Raw genomic sequence first — 12,406 nt, forward strand, 5'->3', positions numbered from 1 at the left:
TTGGGAGGACGAGGCAGGTGGATCACCTGAGGTCAGGAGTTCAAGACCAGCCTGGCCAGCATGATGAAACTCCGTCTCTACTAAAAATATAAAAATTAGCAGAGCACAGTGGCACATGCCTGTAATCCCAGCTACTCAGGAGGCTGAAGCAAGAGAACTGCTTGAACCTGGGAGGCGGAGGTTGCAGTGAGCTGAGATCGTGCCACTGCCCTCCAGCTTGGACAACAGAGCAAGATTACGTCTCAAAAAGAAAAAAGAAAAAAAGAAAACCATTATTTTGCAATAGCCAATGTTATAATCTACACAGGCACAGACTATCAATGCTAAAAATCATTTAAAAGACATCTTGGGGTAATTACAGAAATTTGAATATAGAACACATATGTAATAAAATTCATTTTCTTAGGTATGATTACAATATTCTTGTTATACAGAAGAAAAACCTTATTCTTGGGAGATGCATACTAAAACATTATGGGGTGAACTGTCATCATGTGTATGGTTTTCAGATGTGTGAGAAAATAAAACTGTGGCAAAATATTAGTAACTGGTAAATCTAGGTGAAGCATATATTATGAAATTATTATCGTATTTACAGGTATTTATTTTACTGGTGCATCTATCTTTCTATGAATGTGAGAATTTTCACAAGAGCTGGGAAAATATTCATAATTATGCATGCAGAATAAGCCCAAGCTGGTGGCATTCTGTTCAGTTACAGGTAATTTTCTGAATCTTCCCTCAAATTTTTCTCAAACCTCTATAATCAAGGGGGAAAATGTTTCATTTTGTTTTGCTTTTTTGAGACAGGGTTGCCTATAATGGAGTGCAGTAGCTTGACCATAGCTCACTGTAGCTTCAACCTCCCAGGCACAAGCGATCCTCCTGCCTCAGCCTCCAAGTAGCTGGGATTACAGGTGCATGCCACCATGCCCGACTTATTTTTTTTCTTTTTTTTTTTTTTTTTGATAGAAACAGGGTTTCACCATGTTGCCCAGGCTGGTCTCAAACTCCTGGACTCAGGCAATTCACCAGCCTCAGCCTCCCACAGTGCTGGGGTTACAGGAGTGAGCCACCATGCCCAGTTAAAAATACATTTTTTATTTAAAAAAAAAAAAAAAAGAACATTCCTTATATTTCCTTTATATTTTTTAAACTACATACCCAAAATAAAGCATATCAAAAACTGTTAAAAAAAAAAAAACCCTAATATCAGATATTCCAAACACAACAATACCATAATTTAATCACTTAAAATCTTACTCAAAACTAAATCAATGATCTTTTAGGCCAGGTGTGGTGGCTCATGACACTAATCACAGTACTTTGGGAGGCCGAGGCAGGAGGATCACTTGAGGTCAGGAGTTCAAGACCAGCATGGCCAACACAATGAAATCCCATCTCTACTAAAAATACAAAAATTAGCCAGGCTAATGGCACACTCCTGCAATACCAGCTACTCGGGAGGCTGAGGCAGGAGAATCACTTGAACCTGGGAGGCAGAGGTTGCAGTGAGCCGAGATTATGCCACTGCACTCCAGGCTGGACAACAGAGCAAGACTCTGCATCAAAAAAAAAAAAAAATGAATGATATTTTAATATATTCAGATACACAAATATGAAATAAAACTAAGTAGAGCTGCTATTCATTTACACATAATTATCTTATACCATTTGGAATAAGAATTTGGGGCACGTTAGCAAACCAAAAGGCTCAGAAAGAAGTTGTGATAGTTAGTTCTTGTCTCCCTCTACAAATGTGAAGCACTCTTCTATCCGGCATTACTAGTGGAGTTCCTATTTTCAACTTTGCAAATCATTCTGGTCCTAAGCAATCTCAAAAACAACATTTCTAAAAACCAAAGAGGAAAAAAATCTTTTTTTTTTTTTTTTTTTTTTTTTTTTTGAGACAGAGTCTGGCTCTGTCTCCCAGGCAATGGTGCGATCTCGGCTCACTGCAACCTCGGCCTCCCGGGTTCAAGCGATTCTCCTGCCTCAGCCTCCTGAGTAGCTGGGACTACAGGCGCGTGCCACCACGCCCGGCTAGTTTTTGTACTGTTAGTAGAGACGGGGTTTCACCATGTTGGCCAGGATGGTTTCGATCTCTTGACCTCATGATGTGCCCGCCTCGGCCTCCCAAAGTACTGGGATTACAGGCATGAGCCACCGTGCTTGGCTGAGGAAAAAAAATCTTAAAACTAACTTATTTCAAATCTAACTTCAACGTGTATCTTTTTTTTTTTTTTTTTTTGAGACAGAGTCTCGCTCTGTCCCCCAGGCTGGAGTGCAGTGGTGTGATCTCGACTCACTGCAAGCTCCGCCTCCCAGGTTCACGGCATTCTCCTGCCTCAGTCTCCCAAATAGCTGCGACTACAGGTGCCCGCCACCACGCCCGGCTAATTTTTTTTGTATTTTTAGTAGAGATGGGGTTTCACTGTGTTAACCAGGATGGTCTCAATCTCCTGACCTCATGATCCGCCTGCCTCAGCCTCCCAAAGTGCTGGGATTACAGGCGTGAGCCACCACGCCCGGCGTGTAAGCCAATTTTTTAGAAGAAATCTCTCCCTCTCTTTCCACATATATGCATATATGTATGTAGCACTGATCCTTGAACAGTGTATCCTTTACTCAAACTGAGAAAGAGGAATTTTTAAAACATATTTCCTATCAGTAGATAACCCCTATTCTATGTTTCCCTTCTTCAAGCTCCCCTCCAAGGACATGTGTTAAAGGGACAATTTTCTTCCCAAGTACATCATGCATTTTTCCCCCTTCATTCTTACCTGCATTACAGATGAAAAGGCTTTCTTTTCTCCTACAGTCTCTAGTGCTTTGTAGGTAGCACATAAGTAGAGGAGTTTAACTTCATCTTTTGCAGATGAGCTAAATTTGCTAAAAATCCACTTGAAGATCTTCTCAGCCTCATAGCTCAGAGAAGCACAAAGAAGGCCGAGACAGCAAGCTCCCTCCTGTCTCAACTCCTGAAGCAATTTGCTACTGTGTTTATTTTAATGCAAACAAAAAACACACACAAAAGGCTTAAGTTTTCTATGATGACACGAGTAATACATCTTACAAAAGAATGTCTTAAGTGGTTTTTTAAATTTCTATTCAAACTACATAAAAGGTTGAAATTTTCTCCACTCTAAATACTACATTCTGTCTAGCCTGCATTGCCCTCAAGTATCTGTCTGACATTACTTTCTTTTTACAAAATCAATTATTTACAAACAGTGAGGGAAGGCCCAAAAATGCTAAATTCCGTCTCAAACTGTATTAAATAACTCTCAGAAAAGGGCAGCAACAAATAATTAGATAAAACACTCTATACATAACTACATTCTACATAATATCCAATATGTAATGACTATAAAATAAAAAATGGTAATAGTTAAATACAGAAACTTAAAAGGATAACAGTAATGATTTACATAGAACTTTAATAAGTAACTCTATAAAACAAAACCATCAAAAGGCACTAAGGTTTATGACCAGCTGAGATAAATTTTGGGTACTTGCCAACACTGCAAATCTTTGGGAATCACCATAACAAAAAATGACCACACACCTCTGGAGACTCTAATAGCCAGAGAATATATGGTTTGGATCCACTCTTACCCAAAGAAGGAAATTCCTTTTTACCTCTATTCTCTAAGCAGTTTCAAATTCTCTAGTTTACAAAAACTAATTTTATTCTTCATGCCTGCATCAAGAGTTTATGCCATTCCATAAGTCAAGACTCAGTTATCCAGTGAGACTAGCAAATTAAAAAAATAAAATATTCCAGCCAGGCACGGTGGCTCATGCCTGTAATCCCAACACTTTGGAAGGCTAAGGTGGGTGGATCACCTGAGGTCAGGAGTTTCAGACCAGCCTGGCCAACATGGTGAAACCCTGTCTCTACCAAAAATACAAAAATTAGCTGGCAGTTGTGGTGCACGCCTGTAGTCCCAGCTACTCGGGAGGCTGAGGCAGGAGAATCACTTGAACCCGGGAGGTGGAGGTTGCAGTGAGCTGAGATCGCACCACTGCACTCCAGCCTGGGCGACACGGTGAGACTCTGGCTCAAAAAATAAATATTCTTTTCAAGTGGATTCCATTTGTATTCAACCGTAATTAACACATAATTACTGCAGATAAAAATGACAAGACCCACTGAAATGTCAATAGATGTTCATAAACAAAGCCAGTGGGTTTGTCTTCTTGTGTATTGTTAAGTAATTTCTAAAAATATATTTTAAAGTCATTTAAACCGAACCATTATTAGTTACTTACCTTTCATTAAGCACGTCATGTACAGCAGCCAAGATATTATCCAATTGTTTAACTAGTACCTTTAAAAGAAAACACATTTAGAAAAACTTCAAATTCCTATACTTTTAATAGCATTGTGTCCTTTTTTACTTGTCTTCCCCTCCAAATTATAATTCAACAGTGCTTTACTTTCTTTATTATTCCCACTCCCCAATGAGCATGTATCAGGAATGTCATGTTTCCTTTCAGCCTATGAAAGAAATTCACCCACTGGAAACATAGAGCTGTGATCATCAACAAAAAAATAAACTCAAAAAGCTTGTTTCATTTACTTTGAAATCCATTTGAAAAATTGACTGATGGATGGAGGGATAGATGGAGAGATATGTGACAAGGCAGTATTTAGGGTAAAATGTTAACGACAAAAATTAGATGACGGGTTTAACAGATTCAATGTCAAATTCTTTCAACTTGCTATATATTTGAAACTACTCATAATAAAATTTGGAAGGAGGAGAAACTTGCTTTGATCCAAGTGTCATCTGCCTCACTAGACCATTTTCATTAATTTTCTCCTGCTCATTGTCAAGTTCTTTTTTTTTTTTAAGATGGAGTTTCACTCTTTTCGCCCAGGCTGGAGTGCAATGGCGTGATCTCAGCTCACTGCAACCTCCGTCTCCTGGGTTCAAGCGATTCTCCTGCCACAGCCTCCCATGTAGCTGGAATTACGGTCATGTGCCACCACACCCAGCTAATTTTGTATTTTTAGTAGAGATGGGGCTTCACTATGTTGGGCAGGCTGGTATCGAACTCCTGAACTCAGGTGATCTGCCCACCTTGGCCTCCCAAAATGCTGGGATTACATGCATGAGCCACCACACCTGGCCCATATCAAGTTCTTAATTGGTGTAAAGAAAGTGAAGAAAAAAATTTAACCCTTCCTATACTTTGTTACATTTCTGTTGTTGTTTTAAGAGACAAGGACTCCCTCTGTCACCCAGGTTGACATGCAGAGGTGTGATCATATCTCACTGCAACCCTGAATTCCTGGGCTCAAGTGATTCTTCCACCTCAGCCAGGTGTAGTGGCACATGCCTGAAGTCCCAGCTACTCAGGAGGCCACAGCGGGAGGATAGCTTGAATCCAGGAGTTTGAGACTACAGTGAGCTATGATTGTGCCACTGCACTCCAGCCTGGGCGACAGAGCAAGATCTTGTCTTTAAGAAGAAAAAGAAATTACATATTAGAGAGCATTAAGTTCTTGATCATCATAATACAGACTTTCCCCATTCTTAAACTACTCAAGGTAGCATTACCTAGTTTATTATGGAAACACAAAAATCCTCATATTTCCAAACATACTATACTTACCAGCTTATTTTCTGGTTGCTGAATAAATTCTTTCAACTGCTTTACAGTAGCCAATCTTCGGTCTCGGTCATTTTCCGGGGTGATCCTCCGAAGAAGATTTGACAGTCGAGACTCATCACAATAAGACATCGATCTCTCTGTGAATATATAAACATTTTGTTGTCCACTGAGTATACATAAGCAAAGGAATTTTTAAATTTTAAAATAATTTTTAAATTTTTAAAATTAAAAATTATTTAAATAATAATTAAATTATTATGGTGGCTCATGCCTGTAATCCCAGTACTTTGGAAGGCGGGTAGATCACATGAGTTCAGGAGTTTGAGACTAGCCTGGGCAACATGGTGAAACCCTGTCTCCACAGACACACAAAAAATTACATAAACTAGCCAGCCAAGGTGGTGTGCACCTGTAGTCCCAGCTACTCGGGAGGCTGAGGCAGGAGAATCACTGGAGCCCCTGAGGCGGAGGTTGCAGTGAGCCGAGATCACCCCATTGCACTCCAGCCTGGGTGACAGAGCAAGACCCTCTCTCAAAAATAAAATTACATCAAAAGTCACAGTCCACTGGTCAATAAAAGCTCAGGGAATATAGGTCCTATCGCTCTTTTGTTCAACTCTGTATTCCAAATCCCAGCAGAGTGCCTGGCACATAACAGACCCTCAAAAAAATATTTGCTGAAGGAAACGAGAAATGAATAACCCTAGGCCAACTGAACACCTCATTCCAGAGGACTGGCTGGGAGAGAAAAAAGAAAGGCCTTAGTAACAACTTTCTTTGGGTCCATTCCAAACTGTTTTCAACATGCAGGTAAAGAGCCTGGGTGTAGGTAAATTAAACAACTTCCAAGGGGTATGGATACAGTCTCAATCGAGTAAAAACAGGATATAGGCTTCTACTTATCATCTAGGTATCCCACTGGAGGAAAGCCTCTTATTCACATTATCATCATTTCCCTGGGATGAAGTTTTGGGGAGCCATAATCACACATTTAGTTCAACAAATGTCTAATTATCATCTACCACATGCAAGGCATGCCTCCACTAGAAAGGTAGCAAACCACAACTTTTCTCCCCTTATTTTTTAATCACAAGAACAAGCAAACAATAGTGAATACTATTAGTATATTAACGATGCCTTTAACAACTAGATTTTTGCTGGGCGAGGTGGCTCTTGCCTGTAATTACCCAGCACTTTGGAAGGCCAAGGCAGGCAGATCACTTGAGCCCAGGAGTTCAAGACCAGCCTTGGCAACATGGTACAACCCCATCTCTACGAAAAATACAAAAATTAGCTGGGCACAGTGGCCCAGCTACTCAGGAGGCTGAGGTGGGAGGATCGCTTTAGCCTGGGAAGCAAAGGTTGCAGTGAAATCACACTAGCGCATTCCAGCCTGGGTGACAGAGCGAGACTGTCTCAGAAAACAAAACAAAACAAAAAACTCAATTTTTGCAAAACATTTTCGACTGTGCTATTTACCATAATTAGCCAATACATACGTAAACAACAAATCACAAAGGGTCTGACAGTTTCATTTCTAAGGTACGAGAAAAAATTGATAATAAAAGAAACCAGAAGGCTGGGCATGGTGGCTCACACCTGTAATCCCAGCATTTTGGGAGGCCGAGGAGGGCAGATCACGGGGTCAGGAGTTTGAGACCTGCCTGGCCAACATGGTGGAACCTCATCTCTACTAAAGATACAAAAAATTAGCCGGGCGTGGTGGCACGCTCCTGTAATCCCAGCTACTTGGGAGGCTGAGGCAGGAGAATCACTTTAATCTGGGAGGTGGAGGCTGCAGTGACCTGAGATCGCGCCATTGCACTCCAGCCTGGGTGACAGGGAGATACTCCATCTCATAAATAAATAAATAAATAACTACAAGGGGAACAACACACACTGGATCCTTTTGGAGGGTGGGGGGTGGGAGGAAGGAGAGGATCAAGAGAAACAACCAATGGGTACCAGGCTTAATACCTGGGTGATAAAATAATCTATACTACAAACCCTCATGACACAAGTTTACCAGTGTAACAAATCTGCACTTGTATCCTGAATTTAAGTTAAAAAAAAAAAAAAAGAAAGAAACTACAATGTCTGAGAGAAGAATAGCATTTTTACAAATCCCTAGCCCATAGAGTATTTCAATAAGGACAGATACCAAAAATGTCATCAAGTTACCGGCTGGGAAATTAGGCTCTACTTACAATTCTGTCACTAGCAAACTACATGACCCTGAGCCTTTGAAGAAGAGGAATTCTTTACTGAACTACTTTAGAGTCGCTGTTTAGCTTCTATAATATCATAAGTCTAAGGCTTCAAACACTCTATTTTAACAAACAGCATACATAGCCTTTGAATTCATTCCACTTGTGAAAACATAAAAAGAAATCCGTTTTTTAAAAGTTATATACCAACAATAAAAGCTACAGGCACAAAGATTTTCACCAAGATACACGAAGCACACACACAGTATAAAAAAAAAAAAAAAAAAACTCAAAAACTAAATGTCCAAAAAGTAATTACATCTGACAAAGCCCATAACTCAGCTTTACCGATAAATTTCTCTTTAAGGAAAAAAATTATCATTACCTCTAATCCTCTGAACTTTCTTTTTTGTTGTTGTTTTTTTGAGACGGAGTCTTGCTCTGTCACCCAGGCTGGAGTGCAGTGGCGCACTCAGCTCACTGCAAGCTCTGCCTCCCGGGTTCACACCATTCTCCTGCCTCAGCCTCCCGAGTAGCTGGGACTACAGGCGCCCGCCACCGCGCCCAGCTAATTTTTTGTATTTTCAGTAGAGACAGGGTTTCACCGTGTTAGCCAGGATGGTCTCGATCTCCTGACCTCGTGATCTGCCCGTCTCGGCCTCCCAAAGTGCTGGGATTACAGGCGTGAGCCGCTGCACCCGGCCAATCCTCTGAACTTCCAAGGCACTCACCTATACAGTGAGGCTACGTCATAAGGCAGAAATGCTATCAGTGTATTTAACTTTAGAAAAGTGCCCACTCAAGGCAGGGCCTGGTGGCTCACGCCTGTAATGAGCACGTGTGATCACTTGAGGTCAGGAGCTCGAGACCAGCCTGGCCAACATGGTGAAACCCTGTCTCCACTAAAAATGCAAAAATCAGCTGGGTGTGGTGGCATGCACCTGTAATCCCAGCTACTTGGGAGGCTGAGGCACGAGAATCACTTGAACCTGGGAGGCGGAGGTTGCAGTGAGCAGAGATTGCAGCACTGCGCTCCAGCCTGGGTGACAGAACAAGACTCTGTCTCAAAAAAATATATTGAAAACAACAACAACAAAAAAACCAGAAAAGTACCCACTCTAGGGGGCGGGGGGAAGGAGAACATCAGCAAGAATAGCTTAATGGATGCTGGGTTTAATACCTAGATGATGGGATGATCTGTGCAGCAAACTACCATGGCACACGTTTACCTACATAACAAACCTGTACATCCTGCACATGTACCCTGAACTTAAAAGAGAGAGAGAAAAAAAAAAAAGACAGAAAAGTACCCCCTCTCGATATATATCTATATCCTCCACAGGCCCAAGAGTTCAAGGACTTGCTGTAGTAGGAGCCTACTATGCACTATACATTCAATATCCACGATAATTGGGTAAACCTTTTCTGTAAGATCTTATCCAGTCTTCTAATCTTGTTTTAAGAGAATTCTCTTTTAAAATGTACTATAGCCTTTCTAGTGGGAAATTAACAATTCACAGGAAAAGAATGTAAACAATTTTTACCTGCACAGTAGGCTAATCAACTTATGCCTTTGCAAGGCATTAGTAAGAGGCATCCAGAATAAGAGGAGATACAAGTCTTTGGAAGGTGTATGTGATTGGTCCCCGTTTTCCCAGCCTTACCCTGTGATTTCCTCATGTCTTTGGTGGCTAAAGCACGACTGCCATGCTGAACACTGGTGAACTCAGGGCTGGTCACATTGTTAACCCTCAGCTCTTGCCCCAACGACTTCCGACCATAAGTATTTTCCCCAGATCCCCCACTGACACTGTAGCCACCTACAAACAGCCATGTGTACGTCATTTAAATATGATTGTTCGTTTCATTCAGTCAATTTCCTGATAGCTCAGGATCTTATTACTCAATCTGCAGCTCAACCAGCCTTTGCTTCTCCTACCTTTTTCCTGTACTGTCTGCCTTGAAAATCATTTTCATTTCTTTTAATACACCTTTGAAGTTAAATTAATTTTTGATCCCTTCATTGGAAAATAAGCAAAGAAATGAAAACTAAATTAAATCAAATTTTGCACCTTGTTTTAAAACTTTCTTGAAGTTTAGAGACAGTAGCCAAGAGGAACTTCAACCTTAGCTAAATATTTTTGAAAATAAAAACAAAAATAGTATTGTATCTTTTTTTGTAAGAAAACTGCATTGATGAATTATGTATGGAAAAATTTTAAATTTTAAAAATAATAAAGTGGATAAACGTCCTATGAAGTTTTCAGAAATAACACTGCATTTGTTATTCATATTTTAAATATATTAGAAGAAAGCGAGAAAGTTGGGGGTGTAAGAAGGCAGGAAGGTGGGATAGGTAGGTTCAAAAAACATGCTTGTAGCAATAAGAAAATATATATACCCTTTTCGTCATTCTGTATGTCAGCGTGGACTCTGGTATCATCGTGCCTTTGCCGAGACACCACAGCTGAATTTGAAGGTTGCAGTCCGTAAGAGGAAGAACCACCTCTATCTCTGGATGAAGAATATTTTAAATCACCTGGGTCAGCTGATGCACTATCAGTTCTATAAAAAGAGAAAAGTTTATTAGAACTTTAAATAACATAAATAAATCTTTCTTTAAACAAGCCTCTCTTCTCCCAAATTTTACATTTAACCATTACTATTGTATTTAGTGTAATATGTACTATATATTATATGTAAGCACTCAGCCGTCTAATAAGAAGTCTTTCACTGGGAAGAGATTCTCAATGGATGAAATGCCAACTTTTCAGTCTCTTCTACTGTTCTAAAGACCCATTCAGAAATATGAATCACTACTGGGATTAGGGTGACTTTGCTGGTTTTAGCATTGAAAGTCTCCTGTCCCAGGCAAAACAGGACAATTGGTTACTCTGGTCCAGTGTTCTCCTCACGTGACTTGATAATAAGAATAATTCTTTCTAAATTCTCCCCCCATGGAGAGGGTTAATCAGTCAAAACATTTCAGCCTTTCCTGTCATAAAAATAAAAAACACTGGCAGCATGTCAGGGACGGGCAATGTCTTACCAAGTTATTTTCTAAGTACTGATTAGGTACTGTAGTATTGAAGACCCCACTGAAGATGCCTTAATTGTAAAGAGTAGCAATCAAAATTTTAAAAAGTAAAAAAGAAGACATTTTAAGAAAATAAAAGGTATCAGAAATGCAATAAAGTTATATCGGAAAGTTGTAGTTCATAATCTATTTAAAATTCAGGTTCTGTTTAGAATAATACCTGATGCTTATTAGTTAAACAAGTAGGGTACAGCCAAGGGTAAAAGTGTGTCCTCATCTAAGTATCTGCTCTACGCTTCAACTGCCTCATAAGTAAAACAGAGCTGAGTTACAAGACTTCTCATGAGTGTTACTCTTTCAGCCATCAATCATAAACTATCAAGAAAGAAGACAACAAAATAATCTGTTATAGCATATGAAAAATCCAAGTAAGTTCTTCCCCTACTGATTTTCTCCTGAGAGGAACAACTTTGAGGAAAAAAAAAAAAAGAAAAAGAAAAAGAAAATCACTTCTATGATATTTACTAAAAATGCTTTCTCAACCTTTTAGAACCTGAATCTTTTAGAAAAGTTTAGGACACTGGCAAGGCCAGAAACTAACCTATTCTTCTACGCTTTACCCCTCCCTCTATGGTGTAAAAGTGACAGCAGTGTTTGTATACTGTATATATTTCGTTTAGAGTTTATTAGTCTTTCCTTGCTCCCAAAAATACTAAACATAAAACTTTGCATGAGCTCAGTTGGACACCTTGATCTGCACTTACTGCAATCACTGTTAATACAGAATGCAGACAATAGGTCCAATTAAACTTGGATATCTAACTGGTACAAGTCATTACTTATAAAGGATCTCAATCTGAAACTTCATGAAATTCAAAACCTAGCATACTAAAATGACTAAGGCTCCATAAGGAGTATCTTCTAATATTCAGAGTTCACTTATTCATAAAGCTAAGTACTTTGAACATAAGGGAAAATAAAATCTATGGAATTTCAAGAAAAATGTATGAGAATATTTTCTGAGTATACTAAGTCTATAAGCATTAAAATATTAACTCAATGGACCATAACTTTTTTAAACTAATGAAAAGACATTCCTTATGTACCTACAAATAGCACATTTAACATGCGTCTATATAAATCATAGCATACCATTACTTTCTGAAAGGAGACTGAAACGTAAGAGAGCTTATAATCTTTTCTGACAGGGTTTGAACTTTATATGTATGCCACGGTAAGCTCTTATTAGATGAGCGAATAAAATAAGCACTTGACTAATTCAGAAACACAAAGATAACTGAAGTCTGCCAATATTTAAACATATCTTCACTTCCTGTTTTCATCATGTTTACTTATCTCCTACACTACCTTTATTATTAAGAGTTAAATGTTTGTATCATTTTCTGGTGACACAGTAGTACCATAAGGCAGCAGAGAATACAAGTTAAAAAAAGATCTGGGCTCAAATCCCAGCTCCAGCACTGAAAAGTATGTGTGCCTTTGCACAAATTACTTGATCTCCAAGCCTTGGTTGTCT

General features: G+C 39.4%; 1 protein-coding gene across 7 annotated transcripts in view; it reads right to left on the reverse strand.

Moving 5' to 3' along the window:
* Positions 1–12,406, reverse strand: part of LOC117978496 (putative L-type amino acid transporter 1-like protein MLAS) — a 40,653-nt gene that overhangs the window by 9,441 nt on the left and 18,806 nt on the right. For 2 of the 7 annotated variants that reach the window (XR_010110212.1, XR_010110211.1), the window contains exons 2-4: positions 5,626–5,762; positions 4,276–4,334; positions 2,784–2,997 (exon numbers count right to left, since the gene is read on the reverse strand). Coding sequence is in view for 2 of the 7 variants with exons in the window: in XM_063597432.1 (XP_063453502.1) it covers positions 4,276–4,334; positions 5,626–5,762 (196 nt within the window). In the remaining 5 variants the exon portion in view is untranslated. Of the gene's footprint in view, positions 1–2,783; positions 2,998–4,275; positions 4,335–5,625; positions 5,763–10,237; positions 10,398–12,406 lie in introns of those variants that run through there. The other 5 variants (XR_010110214.1, XM_063597432.1, XM_055099605.2 and 2 more) reach the window with 3 other exon arrangements.

The sequence above is a fragment of the Pan paniscus genome, chromosome 18 (assembly GCF_029289425.2).
Source record: "Pan paniscus chromosome 18, NHGRI_mPanPan1-v2.0_pri, whole genome shotgun sequence".
In the NCBI taxonomy this organism is placed as follows: Eukaryota; Metazoa; Chordata; class Mammalia; order Primates; family Hominidae; genus Pan; species Pan paniscus.